This window comes from Branchiostoma lanceolatum, chromosome 2 (assembly GCF_035083965.1).
Source record: "Branchiostoma lanceolatum isolate klBraLanc5 chromosome 2, klBraLanc5.hap2, whole genome shotgun sequence".
Taxonomy (NCBI): domain Eukaryota; kingdom Metazoa; phylum Chordata; class Leptocardii; order Amphioxiformes; family Branchiostomatidae; genus Branchiostoma; species Branchiostoma lanceolatum.
The window spans coordinates 28,545,491-28,565,999 of NC_089723.1; the positions used below are offsets into that span (position 1 = coordinate 28,545,491).

The window sequence follows — 20,509 nt, forward strand, 5'->3', positions numbered from 1 at the left end:
TGGAAACTGAGGGTTTCACCATTTTCCCTTCCAAGATCTGCTCCGATTTTAAACTGTATTCACTGTTGGTACAGAGCCAAAGTCACAAGTGGTCAGGTCACGTTTGACTTGGCTCAGGACTGGGTTGGAAGGAAAACATCAAAGACAACTCAACTTCGTACCCACTTTTCTGGGAAAACGGATGGGAGCTAGAATGTCATTTCACGCACAACCAAATTAATCATTCCAAACAAATGTGCAGTTGTATAGGATACAGTCTGTATTAAATAAGAAACCACTGTTGATGTTGTTTGAATACCGTAAAAGCCTTGGTAAAAGGAAAGACGTTCACTAAGATTTAATTTTGCTTAAACAGGGAGAAAATGGAGTGTTCAAAGTGGTTTTAAGTTTACGCAAGGGGGGTCAGAAGACAGTAAAATGTAAGGGGGCAGAAGACAACAAAAATGTTTCCAGTGGTTTTATGGTTATGGTCAAGAGGTCGCAGTCATATCCGCGAAAATAAAAACATCGCGAACATTTCCCTGTTTATAGTATTTGCATCCATCAATATGCCTCTGCTTGAATCAGGGCCTTGTTTACCAATGATGTAATCATGACGATTCCGTACCACGTGACCTGATCGCGCAACTTCCGGCAACAAACCATAAAGCCGCTGCGCGAGTCGTCAGCGATCAAAACCCTGCGAACTCTTGCTGGAGAAGGTTGGTGGAAAATAAGACGCCTTAGACTATATCTCAGCATTTTCTTAAGACAGAAGCTGTGGCGTTGTGCAGAAGTTTACGATTTTTGTCTCCTCCGAATCCAAATAAGAGAATTTAGAGAGCGGGCCTTTTGTCCGGGTAAGTCAACGCCAAGGGCAGGTACTAGGTATAGAGAAAGCAGCGGTGATTTTTTAAAACTATTTAGCGATCCTTTCTGGAAAAAGGAGACAGAAGAAAATGCCTTTCTTGGGGCAAGACTGGCGATCACCAGGCTGTGTATGGGTCCGGACATGTTCTGGCTGGGAGAGGCTGCTGAGGCAAGATCCATCGCGGGAATTCGGAGAAACCGAAAGGTAAGCGCTGTGCTGAATTTTCCTTTTTGGTCGCCATTTTTTTCTGCAACCTTTTCGACATCTTGTTTCACAAAATCGAGGTAGCGGGCAACCTTGGTTTTTATGTATACGTCTAGTTTACCTGTCATCGTGAAATATCAACTTAAATGGTTGACATTTTCGACTGATGAGGATCCCGACTATATTTCGTAATTGCGTCATGGCTCCGTTTCGCGGCAAAATCAGCTGTTCCATGTAAACAAACCGTGAGCTCAGAGCCCCAAAATTCGGCAGAAACGTTAATGATGATCCTGCGCAGTATAAGAAAGAAATCTCACCATACACAATTTCATTGGTGATAGTCCTAGATAATAGATATGATAATTTTTATGGGTGTCATTGCAGTCTGACGATATACATGTAGTTTGTTATGATGGCGCACTGTTTTGGCAAGGCCGTTGTTTTCGTGTTGTGGTTGTGAGGGGATAGCACACAAAGGACCGTTAGTAGGGGACGCCGTTTTATTTCGGACGACGTCACAACATCTGTTTTCGTGCCAAGGCTTTGGAGCGTTCACCAACTCAGGCACTGGCGCATTCATATCTGCAACGGTCACATGATTTATGAAAATATTTTCAACGTTGTTGACTGTGGGGTTGTTTATAATATTTTTTCTCTTCGTTTTAGCTTTAGATTCATAAGGCGTTATCAAAACATACAATGCCCTTGCAGTACCAAGGATGCAATTATGACTTTCACTGACTACTTAAAACCATTTCCACTTTCTTCAGTTGAGACAAAATTATGCATTTTCTTCTTATGATATATAACAGTTAATTCATCAAAAACATTCATATTTCAAGTCTAATCCGTTTAATTCTTCTTGATCTAGTACCTTTCTGTTGGAAGTTACTTGATTTCATTTTTGGTCAACAAGTTCTTGCTCCACACCTTGACTTTGAAAATAAAATGACTCCAATGATGTCCATGGTTTTAATCATCAAACACAAGGAAATGTAAAGGAAGCACTCAGATTATTTGCTGTTTCTTCCAAGGATATAACGTTCATATTCTTGTTTACCTGTTTTGTGGTATTAATAGATTAAACGAGTGGAGTTTATTTATTTGTTGAACAGTTTCCAGAGGATAGAGGAGCAGAACCAGCGAAACAACAAGAAGCATCATGATCAGGATGAGGAGACAGTGGATAACATGCCCACATGTGGGGCTCACTGTGGTCAGTACTATACTTCTGTTGTTCTATGGTATTGACTGGAGTTAGTGTGGCCGCAGACAAGTAAAACTAACTGTTAACGTTATACCCAGCAGTTGTAACCAGCGTTCCTGTGTTTTGGAATCAGGTGTTAATTTTTGCAGCTGACAGTTTCAAGTGTGCATTGCATGTAGGGCATCCAATATTCAATGCATATATTTTTTAGAAAGTCATGATCAACTGCCACAGAATTTCAGAGGAAAGTCCCATATTGCATAAAAGTCATGTGTTTTTCCTTTTTTTTTTTAAATTTTCCTCTCAACATGTGTGAGGTAGTGTTTCAGAGGGTTGAAAATTCCACATTTTATTGTACCCAAGGAAACAGTTATTGTTCTAGATTTTAAATCTACATCTGACAACTTTGTTTCAGATTGTTGCACATACTCTTTTTTCGTTACCATGTATAGTAAACGAATCTTACTCCTGTCAAAGGTGATTAAATGTGTGGTGCCCTTTTGAAATGTACTAGTTGTTCTAAATTTGCATCCGACAACTTTGTATCAAGTTGTCACCATGTATGGTAAGAGAAACTTTCACCTGCCGTATTCAAATAGTCCCACCTGACGGATAACCATATATGGTATTCAGGTCCTTTGTTGGCTAAGGTCTTGCAGTACGAGAATGAATGGATGCATCTATAATAGTAGAGCTTTCTATAATAGGTTTGTCCCACGTATGAGATCACCCGCTTTTTTAAAATGACTTGTAAGGTGACTGATGGTCAGCTTTAGTATTTAACATTAAAAAAAAGAGATCTGTTTATTTTCCTGTATATCTTGATGTCTTGAAGTAGTTCTTTGAACACAATTGATACCCTTGCTTTGATATTGGTTCCTTTATAGAGGTCTAGAGTCAATTCCACATTACCCAGAGGGTGTTTGTTGCCTTTTGTTCTAACATTTACAAAACCTTTGTAACAATCTAAGGGAGATAAGTAACTGTTAAGAACAATTTCCAACATTTATTTGGTGTTATAAATATTTTCTGCTGTGTTCCAACAGGTTAAACAAATTTCCAACATTGAACACATTATTTGTATTAGTTTCTAAACTGTTGCAACATAGATTGATTATTTGTTTGAACATGTTCCAACATTCTACAAATATGACATAACTGGGTCAGTGGGCTGGGAACAGGGCAATTCACACATCCCTTCAAAGTATAGGGGATTAGGCCTAGGTGCCATGCATAGACACCTAAAGACAAAAGAGTTGCCAGTGTCCAGACGTGAAATCTAAAAATGTACAGAGGCAGACAATAGAGCCTGATTAGCACCTTCTTTTATGGGGGCAGTAACCCAAATCTACCATTTTGAGAATGATGCAAAATGTTGGAACATGTTCCAACAGTAGAACAATCACACAGATGTTTGAAAACTGTTCTAAATAAAGAGATATTTGTGCAAATACTTTCATAATATTTCCAAAATATATAGATGAGTTCAAACATGTTAATACTTTCATTTCTAATTGTTTGAACGGTCTGGAATTATTTTAACTGAAATAGTCTTTTCTCTAAAATTGTTCAAACTTATTAGCAATATCATCTGAAAACCCTCTCAGTGACATGGAATTGACTCTACTTCTCAATTTTTTTCAAATATGCATTGTTATCAATTGAAACAAGGAGATTGAAAACTCCTTGATTGAAGTTTTGCAAATATATTCATAGAAGCCGTCAACATTCTTTTAAATACTCGGTACCATGATTTTCATCAGGAAGCTTTTCTTTGCATTGTCTTCATATGAGAACTCAAATAATTTGATCTTACTAGAACCAACATAAAAACAGCTTAAAGGTTGGTTGAAAATCAATCCACTTTCCTTTGCAAGAAGAGAGATTGTCTACTAGCATAGATAAGTTTCGTGCCATCATTGTGGGGCGCTTTGTTTTAAACATGTACAACCAAATATGGGCAGAGGGTTAGAAAAATCTGCCTCCACCTGTTGGCTCTAATTCAATATTTTGCATTCCAACAACTTTTCTCTTTTCTATTTGTGTTCACTCTTTCTTGCATGCTTAATCTGTGTGCATACTTGTTTGTTCTCTCAATAGACATGTTGGAGAAAAGGTCTCATTTCCCAGTAACGATCACATAAAGACCACATAACAGAATAATCCACCCTAAGGTCTGCTACCCAACAGTATTACCAAATATGGCATGGCATGTGTTGTCCCAGAAAATTTCAGCAAATCAGAAAATTCTCTTATCTGATCTTTTCTTATTCTCAGGGGATGAATGGAAGTAAAGAACACATGAAAGCACTGAATTCTGTATGATTATGAGTGATGTTGTGTTGCCCCATTTTGTTTGAAGTCCAACAACAATGCAGCACTTGATGTACTTTTTAAACATAGACATGTCCATTATTTTCACTTGCACTCATATGACCTTTGGGGAGTCCCTTTGTTCCATTGTTACCTATGCCATGCCCTTATTTGGTCATAGAGTGTCATTTTATTTGAGGCCCAACTTGCTACTATCATTTAGCTACTTGTTAAGCTTCAAGATTTGGTTAATCATTTTCAGTTGTCCTTATTTGGTCATTGTGTGTGCCTTTATCTGAATGACACCTGTGTCATGCCCTTATATGGACATTGAGACCCCCCCATGACACCTGTTGCCCAAGGGGCCACCTGTCATGAGCAACTTTTGGGACTTGGAGCCTCATGCCCATATATGGACAAAGGGCACCCTCCAGTTGCTTCCCCTTTAATTTCTGGGGTTATCTTGGGTTAGAGAAGTCCTTCCACCTGTCAGCAGAGCTGTATAAGTTCTCTTAGGCTCTCTTTACATTATACTTTTGCCGTCAGCGCCACTGGCATCAGCGCCACTGGTGACAGCGGGAACCCCGTGTAAAGACAATTCCCGTCGACGTAGTCCCGCTGTCAACAAATTTTCTCCCGTCAGCTTCGTAGCCGTCGCCCGTCAGCACAGCGGGAGTCCCCGTCAACTTCAAACTCCGTCTAAAGAGAATACGTCGGGCTCGCGTCAGCGGGAGTCAGGGTTTCGGCGATTAGCATAAAGCACGCGTTGATTAGCATACTGTAAGTCTACTTAGATCCCCGGTAAATATATAGAGAGAGAGATTCGCGGGATCCGCGGCGACTTTTGTGCCGTGCATTCATTTCCCCGCGGATATATTTATCGTACTTGTGCCCCCGTCCCCACATTTACGAGTGATGAGCATGGAATATCTACACATAAACAAGGCTTTGCATTGTAGTTTAATACGGGCGGGGAGACGCCGTCTACCGTTGTACAATCATACAATTTTGTTTCTTGCTTTTGTTATGCTTACGCCCGATACTTTCTACAAGATGGCGAAATGCAAGCACCGCAGGTGTCTGTCAGATTTCCGGGCGGTGTGTCTAGAGACGTCGTGACAGCGGCCTCCCGACAGCGGGAAATTTCGCCGCTGACGCGAAAAACGTAATGTAAACTGCGCCTTAGTTCTACAGTCTCAAGGGACTGGCAGGAATTTGTAGCTTGTCTTACAAAGCACAAATTGTAGAAAAGATGATAGTGCAGTCATCTGGAAACTCACAGAAGCAGCAAGTCATCATTAGCCTTGCATCAAAATGTTGCATTCTTTTCTTGCTCAGTGTCAGAAAAAACGTCTAGTATCGTCATGAATAAATCAAAGAGATTACATATGATAATCACATTGGCAATGATGTTACTGTAAAAGCCTTTACGTTCACAGTGATTTAAGTTTTGCGGTAGGGAGAAAATGGATTGTTGACAGTTTTATTTTCGCAGTTTAAACAAGGGGGTAGGCAGGCAAAAAACTAATTTTCATGGGTTTAAGTCTGCGAATATTAAAGGAAAACTGCAAATATTAAACTACCAGGAAAATTTCAACATTAACAGTACCTGTATTCATCATTTAGAGCAACTCGCCTGGACTATGAGTTCAGTCTTTCTTTTCTAGAATTCCTAGATGTTGTTTAAGTCCATAACTTGTTCCCAGATATCACAGTCTCGGTAACCTTGTCTTGGTCTCCAAAGCTCACGCTTGTTAATTTTACCTCTGACACAGAAGAACCAGAGGAGAGAGAAATTTTGGATGGAGTTTCCAAACTGCTTGAAGCAGCAGGAGGTAAAGACCATGGAACTGTAAAACTACAGATTTTACTTAGATATAAATTTTACCATAGTTATCAATTACACACATCTTCAGGGTAAAATAAAAGAGCTTTGTACTTGTAGGTGCCATCTTTAGTAAATGTACTAGATACAAGCATGTCACCAGAACGTAAGTCTATAAGGTATTCACTTATACTGTACAAGGTTAACATCCTGTATATACTAGGTATATATAGTTGTGTCCAATGAGATCGTATGAAATGTTACGCTGATGCAACAATGACCAAAGGGGACAAAAGAGACTCGGCAGCCATAAAAGGTCTGACTACCGTGACCAGGATATATACCTTATATGCATTACGTTCTGGATATATGTTCTCTGTATACAATGTACACTATGCATGTACCTGCTTTGTACTATGATGCTCTGAAACTGGATTGCCATCTTCATAACAGACTGCAATGCAAATTTCACAGCTGTTCTTGACTACTACACCTGCTACAGCTACTAACCCTGCAGCCTGTCTAACCCTCCATGTTGCTTATTACCCGTGCACGCAGACCAGACCGGGGATGGGGACCTGTTGGAAGGGGAGGTGACCAAGTTACTGGAAGAAACCGGAGGTAACAAACTGACCGCCGTCATCTCTATCATTCTGCGCATCCCGCACTCAAATGTCTGCTCTTTTCCTGTAGAAATCAAAGGGATTCATGCTCTCCTTTTTTTCTTAGCTCTGGTTTTAGAAAGATGATTTGTCATTTCTTTGTTGTCCCAATTTTTCAAACAAAATAGCTCAATTGATAGCAGCCTCACAGTTGAGCTCCTGGTTCCCGTAAGTTGGTAAGTGGGAGACCCAGGTTTGAATCCAGGGAAGGGCATCCTAGTTGGAGCGGCACCTGTCTTTCGGAAGTGATATGAAATGGGCGTCCCATGATCAAGGAGGTGCCTCAAGCACGTTAAAAGGCACTTCAGCAGCCTAATTACTCAGATGGGTACCTATACTGGCTGTACTTCAGTTGAATAATGAAGAGAAATAATGCAAGTGATGTAACTTTTCAATGTTGTAAGGACTGTTTCAGTAAAAATTGAGGGGGAGGAAGAGGCAAAAGAAGGTAAAAATGAAACTGTATTGGGGCCTTGTAACAATGTTTGAACAACACATGGTACATTTCCTCCAAACTTTCACAGTAATGGCCCTGACAGTAGCAGACTGAGCCTAGCTAGAGGAGAAACTCTTCTTTTACAGTTGCCAGTTCTTGTTTGATGTTGATCCAGGCACAAACTAATCTCTCCATTGAGTAATCGGCCCTGCAAAGTTTACAGTACAGAGGTGTGGAAGGTCAGCCAGGGCAGTGCTTGTGTAGAATTCAGACATCTGTATAGGAAGTTCTGGCGCTGAGTCTATCCACAAACTCTGAACATATGTTCACATCTGGCTGCGGGGTGACATCATCCTGTTGTTTCACAAGAAGGCTCTAAAGTCTCACGACTGTGATTTTCTGTTACCAGTAAACCACAACCAACATGGAAGTTTACTCTTTTGTCAAGATCTGAGTGAACACAGCAGCAAATACTTTATTTTCAGATATATAACGTTATATCAAAGGGTCCTTTCCTAAGAAAGTCAGAACAGGCATTTTTTTCCCTATTTCATATCTCTATTTATGCTGTATCCTTGTCTTACAAGGAAGAAACATATTTTCTCTTTGTGGAAAAGTATTTACTCTGCCTACAAAAGTATTAATCTTACTTTTAATCTTACTTATTCTTAGTTTTTATTTGTTCAAATTGGAAATTTTTTTTTCACTGAAATTGAAATATAACATATCAATAAATCATTGCTATTTGGTACACAGAGCTAAGAAGTGTCCTTGAAACCACAGTTTGTAAGTCAAACAAAGTCATACTGTGAAAGTTGTGTCTTAGGAACCAAGTGTTGAACATATGGAAGAAACATGTCCTGAAACATGAGGGAGGGTTGTTCCATTTGGGACATCTTGGGGGGATGAGGAGAAAATTTGCTAGTACGTTTATCATCTGAGGAGAACTGTCTAACAAGTCAACAAAAAGGAGAATATTCAATAGAAGAACATGCATGGAGTTCATGTTAGGAATCATTGATTACTGCAAAGGTAAACACTTCCAAAACTAGACAATTGCAAGATATTTTTTTTTTTTCCTGTATGTGGTTTGTGGAAACATCAACTATTAAAACCGTTTTAAATTCCAAGAGCAAACTAGTGTTTTGTGTGCATGTGTTGTTTTCATCACGCAGCCAGTGCAGCAAAGCAGGACCCCAAATTTGAGTCTTGAACACTAAACTGTTTTTGAACTTGAAAAGTGTTGTATGTGAACTTGAACTTGAATTTTACCTGAACTTGTACCTGTGCACCTGTTTAGTTAACAGGTCCTAGTCTTTTAGACTGACGGACAGTGCAGAACTGTTTCGTTCATCATGTGTTGTTGACATGTCTGGATGTCTAAAGTTGGCCTGTCTGAGATAAATATAGCTATGCGTACCAGCTGTGAGCATGTTGCTAAGGGATTAGGTATGTTCTATTCACTGGGAGTGGGGGTTATGAATGATGAGCAACTTCATTCATCGTAATATATGACTATGATCATTGTACTTACTAATAAACGAAAGACCATCTAGCAAAATGTACCCATAACAAAAATTCACAAAAATGCATACAATTTTTAACTCTAAGCCCAGAATTCAAAAGGGCCTGAAAGATATTCAGCGATTCCAGTTGTCAGATGTGGACTACAGTAGTGACTAGTCTACCAGAGAGGGAGACAGGGAGAGAGAGGGAGAGAGAGAGAGCAGGGCTGTCTCCAGCTTTAAATTATTCTGTCACAGACTCATTGTTTGGGATCCCACATGTTGTTAATTTCCGTGACTAAATCTGTCACTTTAAGCTTACGAAAAAAAAAATTTCATCAGTTTCATGTCATGAACTACAGATTTGTGGGACAGACCGGAAGAAATTTTTTCTGTCCCAACAAGCAAATTTCTGTCCCAGGACGGAGTAACAGGTCCCAGAGACAGCCCTGTTCTAGAGTCAACAACTTCTTCTCCAAATGTTTTATCTCGCCATAGTAAGATTAAGAACATCTTGGACTGGTCCTCCTGGCAGGTTACTGTAATGTGACACATCTATAGATCACATGAGGGAATCAGACATGACTGGAAGACCTTGCTGGTCCTTTGGCAATTTTTCAACAGCCTTCTAAGAGGCATAGATCAAATCGTGGGCAGTCTTTAGTGGTGACTGCTCTGTTGTGACATTATCACCAGGGTATTAAATCCCTTGGATGGTTTCCAATTGAGTGACGCATTTGCAGACAAGTGGCCTTTAGCCTGGGTATTGCCCTTGTTAGTTTATATGCTTGTTCCCTTGGTGAGACTGTACTAAATTTAAGACGAGCATAAAGTAACGAGGATGGTACCCATTATAAGTGGTGCTGACATTGGTCCAGCTGTCACTACATGAATTGCCTTTCGGGGATTTAGCTTTAGAATTACGTCATTAAGTGTGTACAAACTTTAAACACTACTTGATAAGTAAACAAACAAACAAGCAGCATTGAAACAACAATACTTGATAAAAAAAAAACAAGCGGCTTCACCTTAGGCCATATCCCAATATTTTGTGGTGTCCTCGGCTGGACTGTTTATCACTTGAATCCAGCATGTGTATGTTTGGTATGTTGTTTACTGCATTGTTGTGACTCTAAGATACAAAAAACAGTGTGCAAAGAGACTGGCACAAATCCAGGAAATCTGTCCACTGCAGTCACATGTTTATCATGCACTTGTTGGCAAATCTTCCTTCTTGGAACATCACCAAAGAATACTTGAAGAGCCAAGACAACAGTTTATAAAAACAACTCCCTCTCTGTGATGTCATCGGGAAGCATGCATGGTTTTGATACTGACATGATAATTATTTTGCATTTTCCCTTGTCATTCTTGTTTGGATCCTAGGCCTGTTGACATCATAGTCACTGTCGTGATTATTTGATTATTTGTTAATGGATATTTGAACTAAAAAACTGAAACAGTTATATCCAGGGAAAGACATTATCATGTGAAGTGCAGTTTTCTTTGTTTGTTTATTCGTATTACCAATAAACCACCCTAAAGGTATAACATACCAGCTTTGTATGCTGAGCTAGGCCCTCATTTTCAACTGAGTGGAATGAGGAAATTAGTGTTAAGTGACTTTCCCAAGGCCATAAAAATGGGACCTTCTGGGGATTTAAACCGCAATCTTCTGATTTTAAGTCGACAGCCCTAACCACAAGGCCACCACCTCCACTGACTTCCATGTTTGTGTTACAGAGAGCACACTGGGGGAGTGTTACCACTGGGTCTACTACAGTCGGGACAGCACTCGGGAGGTAAGGAAAAATCTCTCCTACTCATCACTGGAAAACCTTTTCAGCCGGAACCAATGGAAGGCATTTCAGCACCTATTTGAATTTTCAAAAACCATCCTGACCAGTTTAGTTCCTATTTTTTATGCAGAAATCACTGCACATACCAATGATAAGTTCAAATGAGCGTTGTGATGCAAATATTGACATGAAGAATCTGTGACAAAAATAATATTCATTAGAATCCACCTATGCAATTCAGAAGGCGGTGCTCTTTTGCAGTGTGAAAAATAGCATCATGAGTCATGTTGTATAACTCTTGTTCATGACCTTGCTCTCCTGTAGTGCCATGGGTACCTTACACTGGGTGAAGCCGTCAGAAAACTGGACTTCAGCAATGCAGTGGAAGACACAAAAAGGTTCAGATATGTGTGTAGGGTAAGTGATTTTCTTCACTGTTTCTCAACAAGAGTTCACATGCATGTATAGCTGTATCATTTTTGTTGCCTCAATTTAGTAAACCATCATTCAAGATATTCTTTGCGACAAGCTTGATTCTAGAGGTACTGATGATGACATTCTCTTTTGTGCAGCTGCTCCACCTACTGCTCGGTGAGAAAATGTCAGAGCTGGCTGGCAGTGCCCAGAAAAACCTCTTCAGTATCCTGGAAAAGATCGTCAACAGAGGTAGGAGTCAGTCAGTACATGTCAACTTGTTAAAAGTGCATAACAGAAAATATCTTGTTTCATATTCAGCTCAGTTTTAGAAAACAACACAAAAATGTTTGAGAAAATAACAATGTGCTCTACATTTTGTCTCAAATGAGTTAAAGGTAAAGAAGATCAAAATTTAAGGACCACAAAATCTGAGAAAAATAGATGGGGGAAAAATACATAGACATACACAGTACTTTTCGTTGCATTCATTTTTACTACTATGGGAATATAGGCCATTATAATTGTATGAAGTGCTCCCTTTACAATACATATGGGTATCTACAATGTAATAACCTCTCAAGTGATTTGCAAGGTAACAGTTACTCAAGCAACAGGATGAAATTTGAGAGCAGTCAGTCAGATTTTTCAAACAGCATCCGCTGTCAGTGACTACACAATAATCTGGAGTTACCATGTTTTTAACCAAAACTCTGAATGATATCAAATTTATAAATTTTAGTTTTGATCCAGTTGCTTGAGTACTAGTAACTATTACCTTGCACATCTTATCACCTGGCTGACTAACTTTCATTGACCTCTTCTGTGTTTTTTACCAGTGATTGAATCGCAGACAGACATTGGTCCCATCCACGAGCTGCTGACCATGGCTGCCAAGTCGCTGTGGGAGGAGCGCTGGCACCACATCGGCTACAGTAAGACCCTGTGGATCCAGCGCATGGAGGCTCTGCTGAGGATGAAGGGCAACCTCAACAACATCAGGATCAAGGAGGTGAGGACGAACAGAGATGTTCGTTGACCTCTTTTGTAGTACCAAATGAAAAGCTGCCAGTTGTTTGTTTGGGTAATTTAGGGTATTTTTTTTAAAAATGCAGACGCCTTGCTTTGTGTGAAGATGTCTAGGGGTGTCCAATATGCATTGGTCAACGTTGCCTGAAAACATTCGAAAAATGTACCTTAAAAAAGGCTAAGTTGCATACCAGGGACAAGTAATTATCAAAAATCAATGTGTATGGTGTGTTTGGAACTTCCCCATTTCTTTTCATACTCGTCACATTCGTTTCCTCCCTTTATCGTTTATGATGAAGAGATATGGGGCTAGCCTGCATGAAAATTCTTATCTATAACTCCCATTGATATAGTCTAAAGACGTATTGTACATACTTGGAACATACAGGTAAATGTCAGTAATGTAGATACTTGTTGGTAGTAGTCGTACACATTTACACTATTGAATAGAAAGTACTTATATCACTCAATGACGTTTTTGTCTTCAGAGAAGTGATGATGGGAAGATGACCCTGACTGACCTCCCCAACGAGGTCATTCGCGAGATTCTCCTCAGGGTGGCGGACCACAGGGACATCTTCAGCCTGGCTGCGTCCAATCGCGGCATGTCGGAGTTGGGCCGGGACTGGATAATGTGGAAGAACCTGTGCGAGTTCCACTTCACCGAAGAACAGGTAGGAATCATTGTAAATGATTGATTAATCATGCAAAAATCCTGCTTTTTCAAAAGCTGCAGAAACAAGCAAACTTATAAAAAGACGCACTGATGTTTTTTGGTTGTTGTGAATAGTTTAAAACTGGAAGAAAAAAGCTGAAGGAAAAACAGTAGAAAAAAGATATGCATGCACTGACAACATCTGTTTTGTGTGAGTAGAAAAAAGTCAAGGATTGCAAGACCAAACAATAGCTTGGTACAAACAACAAAACTTGCACAATTAAGTTAAGCAACTTTTGCAATACTACACAGCACTTGTAATGTAATAAAGATCAGATGTAGTTGCCATGGTGTCAGAATGTTACAACTCTCACATTTTTTCAGATAAAGACATTTTTGAAGGAGGACAAGAAAGACAAAGACGTACCTTGGCAAGAAATATACCTCAGGTGCTACAGGTGAGATCCGTGTTTGTTTGTGTTATACGATGGATGATGACAGGTTTGCCGTAAGGCGTGCCTGTTTTGTTATGCTCATCATTCATGGTGACATGACAACCATCTTGGTCACCAAGAGTTTTACCAAATGACAAGACGGTGAAGACCTTACCTTAGATCCTCATGCACCTTTGTTGTATTGGTTGACTTGTCGAATGATTTTCCTCCATAGCAGGCTCTATGGGCCTTTTTTGGGCTCATATAAATACACTTTTTGCTGATGACTTTTTTTCATACAAGGTCGTTTGTGTAGCTGTGTAAAAGTTTATTACATTAAAGCAAAAAAAGATGCCCCATAAAGCCTGCTATGGAAGCTATTCCTCCAGTTATTGTGGTCCTTTGCGGCTACTGTCATGTGAAGATGTACATCAAATGTGAGATTATGTGACTATGCTCTAATATAGCGGCCTTTAAATTTCTGACCTGTACTTGTTGTTGTTTACCTACAGGAGGTTCGGTCCCCGCGAAGTGTTCACAGACATGCTACAGCTCTGCTGCTCCTGCAAGGTCCTCTTCTGGAAGGTAGGAGCTTAATCTTATCACTATCGATGAACTGGTTGTACGTTTCATTTCCATTGTGACTAGGAGTGGGTACCGGTACAGAAAATTCAGGTCCGGTCCAGGTCCAGAGGGTCAGGTCTGGACCGGACCCATCCCTGATTATAGTAGTGTAGTAGTACATCATATTTTGAAGAGCGAGACACAAGTAAAAGTCTCTTTGAGTCCTGCAAATTAGGTTCAAATTGTATATTAGAATGATATGATTATTCTCCATGCACACTGATGTGCAGAAAGGAACCAAAGATGTAACAAAACATGCAACCTTTTTATTCAACAGTACTAAACAGTATACTTTTGTGTGTGTCCCTGTCGCAGGACACAGGACACCCCTGTCTGGACCCAGAGAATGCCGTCAGCCTCCCCATCACCCCCAAGGACTTCCTCAAACTCTTTGAGATGTAAGTTGCAGAGAGGGACGTCTCAAGAAGACTTGTCTCCCAAATACCACATTCTAAACAAAACACATTTTGTAGGGCTGTGGTGACTTGAATGACTTACATGTAGCCTTTCATGTGGAAAGTGACATGTTGAATACATGTGTACTAGAGTTACATTATCGGTATGAGTGTAAAATATATTTCCTACTACAAATGTGTACGTGTATATATTGTGAGAATGGTGAAGTCAGTTATTCACTTGTATAGCTTAGCTCAGCATAGTTGGCCGTACGGATGAAATGGTATCATTTATTAAAACATACAGTACTTTAGAATGTATCTAGTTTTACAGCGTGAATTCAAAGAAATCATGACTGAAACAAAATGATGCCATCGTGCTGTTCAAAAGGACTGAGTCCTGGAAATCTAATTGGTCAGCCATAGGTGAAAGGCACATGTACATAACTGCTATTAGTACATCTTTATGTACATACTTACCTTCCTTTTCAAATGGAGCGGATACATGTACTTTGGTTATTTTTGGTAAGATACAGTATAAGGTATGTGTTGACAAATCACCTTTTTTTCTGCTTGAATATATTATTAATATTTAGTAATCAGTTACTTTTGATATTGATATGATACATTCATAAGTCAAAAGAAGATGTTCGAGAAAATATATCATGTATGAAACACAATCAGCTTTATATTCTATCTAGACTATCTTATATTCTATCTTGACTATTCTATCTGACAGCATTTATCAAAATCGAAAGATTGAGTTCTTTTTATTGGGGTTTTATGTTTTAAAAAGGGCTTGTTTAAGTCTATTTCTGTGCATAAGTTTTACCTGTAATATTATCTATATGCACCATACTTATAGGGTTTGGACGATACACACCTTTTGTATGGAATAACTGGAACATACACAAGTATTCCATGATACTCCACGAGACAAGTGACTTTATTCCAAATGCAAACTTGTACAGATGCTATATTCTTTGTATATGTAGTGAAGATATACATTATAGTCATGTAGATCAATATTTTGTAAAATATATAAAGTATGTAATCTATAAACCACTATATCACTATAAGATATATATTGTACCACATTGGATTGTACCACATACCTCACCACAGTACATTTTCTGGCACAATTAACATTGAATGCTGTGCTGAAGACACCTGTTTTTTCTGACAAACCCCATGAGATTATGATGATCTCCATGAGAGGTATTTTTTGTAACAAACTTTGAAGGAAGTTGTGGAAGGATAAGTGAAGTAATGTTACAGTAAAGTGAAATGTCAGTATGTAAATGGTATTCCTTCTTGTAACCAAAGGTTCCTGGTGATATATGTACAGACAATGAGGAGAGGATGTGTATATAATATCTTTACCCATCTATTGTAATCTACATGTACACCAAGGGTATTCTTTTGAAGAAACTTAGAGATGGTTGTTAAAGTCTGGTTTCAAATACTTGTAGACAGTGAAGGTACATGTGTATGTTATTTTTTTCTTCTTTTTAATGAGCATAAAAGAATGGTTGGAGAGTAGAAAATGAACATGAAAGAAAGGGTGGCACAGAGTGAAAAACCAATCAACCGATTACATTATGTTTTCCAAATGTAACGTTGGGTAACATAAATTCGGGATTTTTCCGATAATGGTTGACTGAAATCAATCTAGCAGAACAATAAACCATCCTTTTTTTCTATAATTCTGTCAGCATCATGTACTATCTTTGCACTAATCATATATATGGTAGATTTTGTCTCTAGTCGTGCTGACACCATAATATTTCAACTTGAAACTACCGTCCGCCGCACGCACAATAACGGTGCTGTCGGACAGGGGGGCACATTAATTCGGGAGAGAAGATTCGTCTTGAATATCTTACCGCTAATCACATTTTATACAGCAGCTATTCGTTCCATCCTTGGCTTGAGGAGAGTGCTATGGATATAGACGTGTCCAAGTAAAAAAAATACACGAAAAAACGGCCGTACCGCACACATCAGGCCAGTTCGGGAACAACCCGTGTGTTGAGTCGGTAGAACTTCACTCAAAGTCGGCCCATCGTCATCATCGGGGAACGTGTAACGTTACATTATTCATGGGAAGTTAGCTGGATGCCGTAGCAATGGTAATACTACTATGTCCATGTGTTCCTTGTTGTGTTAGGAGCAAACTTTGAGGAAAATATCTTCCTCAGTCCACTATCACACGCAGCATTTAGACAAAAAAGTGTTCCTCACAAACCTTTGTCGTCTGCTTGACAACAGGATTCTGGTTAACAATATGGCGGCGGGAAAATACACGTGCCGTAGGTGGTAGCAACAGAGAGGAGTTTTGATGATTGATCACACTTAGAATCCAGTTGCAGGTTAGCAAAAGAGATTGTAATAAGTTGTCTTATAAATAATTGTGTTTAGCAGGCAGGAGATGTGACATTTGTCTTATAAACCAGCGAACAACCGTGCTGGGTGATTCTCCCACGAAGCCCCCAGACTCTGTCAATAAGGGACGGAGAGTTTTTGACGTCGCCAACTTCTAATGCATGGTTATCGAAGCTTTTCAGCCAGTGTTCTGAATACGTTAGTCTATCTGCTTTGCATTGCTGGCGTTATAACTGATTTTGCATGTAGCACATATCCCTAAATACGCCGTTTTCGAAAAATCCCGAATTTAAGTACCCCGCGAATTTATGTTACCCAACGTTAAAAGGTTTATGAAAGTTTCACAATTTTGGGAGAAGTGGCTTATTTAGATAGCTGACATGGAATGGATGTGTCTTTTCTGAAAATTGTTGTAGAAAAGTGAATATTGTAGAAATGTGAGATGAGAATGGATAGTTACAATATGTTAAAGACAAGACTTATTTCAGTAACAATGGACAGAAGTCTATCTATCTGGGAAGTGAAAAGTACTATTGTATATACATTGTTGTGAAGATTGTTGTACTGTTTTTGATGAGGGTGAAGGTTACTGATACCCTGAACCTGTAGTTTTACTTTCTCTAACTAGGGGGCACTGCTTTACCACTGATTACTGTTCCAAGCAGGCAGGCACTCTCTACTGAACATGTGTTATCTCGCCCAGAGTCTATACAGCTTTGTGCACTCCGTTGCATATGTAAGTTTTATAACAATCCCTGAAACTATGTGTTACAAATATATGTAATAAAGCTCCCATGTAAAAATTAATAATTCCTGTTGTAATTTTTGTGTCTGACTTGAATATGCCAAATATCGAAGCAAGATATGATCCACATCAGAGCAAAGAACATTTCAGAAGTCCTTCATGTTGCAGTTTTGTGGACTTTGATAGCGCACATCAAAACCAATATGATTTCAATGTACAGTATCTAATTTCAAACTGGCAGGTGGCGCTTTTGCACAGGCATGCATGTACCTAAGCTATGGTACACCACAGTTGATGGGCCATTTAGGAGCACAATATCCTGGCATACACGCAGGTTTACAATTTCCATATCAGTGTCATAGCACAGTCTCATAATATGTGAAGGGCACAGTTTGACTTTGACGGTTGAACTTTTGTAGAGCTTTACATGGATGTTCATGTAGCCATACTCTCAGAAGTACAATACCTGATAGACAAAAACTGTCGCCATGTGAGTCACCCTGGGGCGACACTGTCACAACAGCCTAGTAGAGGAGTTAAACAGTTGCACTATGTAAAATCGAACTAATGGATTTGCATTCCTCCTTGATGGAGTACTTTCCTCCTTGATAAATTCCTCTACAGCTGCTTAGAATTCTAGTTATTCCATCACCCAAGTTGGCACCTCTTCTCCTAACACAAAGGGGGGAATTTCCCAAACCCCTGTAGCTAAACTGGACTGTCACAGGCCATTAAGCAGTATTAATACATCAATGATGACAATGTGAACAATGGGGGAGGGGGGGTACCATGCAAGCAACACCTCCTTGAGCTATGCCCTGATTGGTGCATTTGAAGATGAGTGATGGGGGGAAACGGCGGCTTGTAATGATGAAAGAACAGTGGAAACTTTTCACATGACAGCAAGATGAAAAGGTGAGAAGAAATGAATGTGCAGTATTGAGCATGGGTGGGTGGTTTTGTAAGGGGGGTATAAACCATTGTCCCAAGAGGCATCGCAACTAATGACTGGGCTGTAACTTTCTGTCTGTTTGGAAAAGTGACCAGCCAGACACACCAGTGGTTCTCACGTCCATTTATCTGATAAATGATGTTACACCAACACAATGTCTTTACAGAAACATCCCAATATTGGCAGAGACATGTTTGCTGTTGCCTCACTGACACTTGTTGCTAAGCAATCCTTTACAATTCTTTATCATTTATTTGGTCTTTCATTCACTCAGATGTAACATACAGAAGTTCCAAAGCCAATTTTGAATTCATTAAAAGAGCTATGATAGTCTGTTAGGAGAATAAACAATTGCATTAGAGACACATAATGTTACATTAGGAAGAGTCAAAATTCTTGCATCACAAAAACTAATACATTCAGTCAAGAAAATCTGTAATTTGGCTTGATAAACTAAAGCAATTTTTTTCTCATGTCAGACTTTACATGTATGTTTCGCCTGATCACCTTTAATTTTTTTTACCTCTATCAAAGGGAGTTCCAATTCCTATTTCTATTCAATGTATTTTCATTCCATCTCTCTGACTATCAGTTTGTATTGTATTTTGTCATGGTACCATAACTATACCACACAGATGTTTAAACTGTAAATATGTACATTAATAAAATTTATATACCGGTACGCAAATACAAATGCTGCAGCATACAATTTATACAGAATTTTTTCCCCCAATTTTTTTTTTCGGTTTGAAAAAAATGGAAAAAATGACCCTCACTGTAGGTCAGTTGTTCAAACCCCACTGAGCCGTTGGTCCAGTTGTTGTCTAGCCTTGACCCTCCTGGCCTTTCCGTCTGCATGGCCAGTGTGGTGACCAGTAGCGTACATCAGCATAATTCCCCTTCCATGGGGGGTCGAACCAACCATTGTCCCCCCACATGCTTCCATACCTTTACACACAAAGGCTTGTCTGGCCCTGCATCCCCTGTATCCAATCACAAACATGTCTGGCTTCATCCTTGATGGGGAATTCATTCCCTCCATTCTTCCGCACAACAAAGCAGAGGTCCGAAGGTCCAGTGATCCTCGGCGTACCTCATATCCCACCGTCTGGATTTCCCTCCCGACAAAGGGCGGCAGAGAGCACGCTACGACATGCTCATCTCTGGTCATCTTTTCATGTGAATGAGTGTCGAGCTCCCATTGTAGGCATCTAACCTGGACCTAATCAGGATCAACTTTAATCCACATCATCTAACATCTAAGTGTTGTACCAGAGCTACATTCGAACAAAAACGGTCTTCAGATTAGCCTGACTTTAAACTTCAAGCATCCCTTCCACTAGTGATGCGGCTAAATGCGCCCCGGCAGTAAATAGTGTAACACCGGCTAGCTAGTCTTTAGATCAGTGAACCAGAATGCCCAAAACCACTGCGCAAAGAGCTAATCACATACTAAATATCGGACAATGTATTCACAGCGACTTGAAGCGAGTAAAATGGCTGCTGGCCGGCTCACAACACAACTGAACAAGTACTCAACAAACCAAAGGAAAAGTATTGTAACGTTCTTATCATAATTAAAAGTACTTATAAAAATGATGCGTGAATGTGAATGAATTGAGAAATAAGGAAAAATAAAGTTTCACAAATCGAAACTTTTGTTAAATACAACAAATATAGCTAAAACAAACTACCTTCAGCTTGGTCCCTTTCTTTCTCTGGGCGCTGGCATGATCAAGGAATCCCACTACCGGTATGTGTGTGGATGGAAGTATTTCACAGGAAAACTAGACTGTGTATCATTTGTATTTATACAGTAGGGTTTGTCTCCAACAGTTTCTACCATTTGTCTAAAATCCAGCCATGTTTGCTTTGCCTTTAATAACCGCCCCAAAATGCTCAGTCGGTCGCTTCAGTCACTCACTGCCAATGTAAGCAACTGTCGGAGAGCAGTTAATTAAGCTTACATGCTGGATTTCAAGTTTTCATGCACTTGAAGGTCCAGTGATCCTCGGCGTACCTCATATCCCACCGTCTGGATTTCCCTCCCGACAAAGGGCGGCAGAGAGCACGCT

General features: G+C 39.6%; 1 protein-coding gene across 3 annotated transcripts; it reads left to right on the forward strand.

Annotated features, from left to right (window-relative positions):
• Positions 1–635: 635 nt before the first annotated feature.
• Positions 636–16,058, forward strand: LOC136428410 (F-box only protein 32-like). Of its 3 annotated transcripts, XM_066417886.1 has the most exons (12): positions 636–1,054; positions 2,170–2,270; positions 6,350–6,409; positions 6,958–7,020; positions 10,746–10,804; positions 11,126–11,218; positions 11,374–11,467; positions 12,055–12,227; positions 12,733–12,918; positions 13,284–13,351; positions 13,840–13,918; positions 14,273–16,058. In XM_066417886.1, exons 1-12 carry the CDS (start codon positions 939–941, stop codon positions 14,357–14,359), a joined length of 1,179 nt encoding a protein of 392 aa, XP_066273983.1. In that variant the 5' UTR covers positions 636–938; the 3' UTR covers positions 14,360–16,058. The 3 variants fall into 3 exon arrangements, with proteins under 3 accessions (XP_066273983.1, XP_066273984.1, XP_066273985.1); XM_066417887.1 differs by lacking the exon at positions 6,350–6,409 and having other exon boundaries at positions 637–1,054; XM_066417888.1 differs by lacking the exons at positions 6,350–6,409; positions 6,958–7,020 and having other exon boundaries at positions 640–1,054.
• The last annotated feature ends 4,451 nt before the right edge of the window (positions 16,059–20,509 follow it).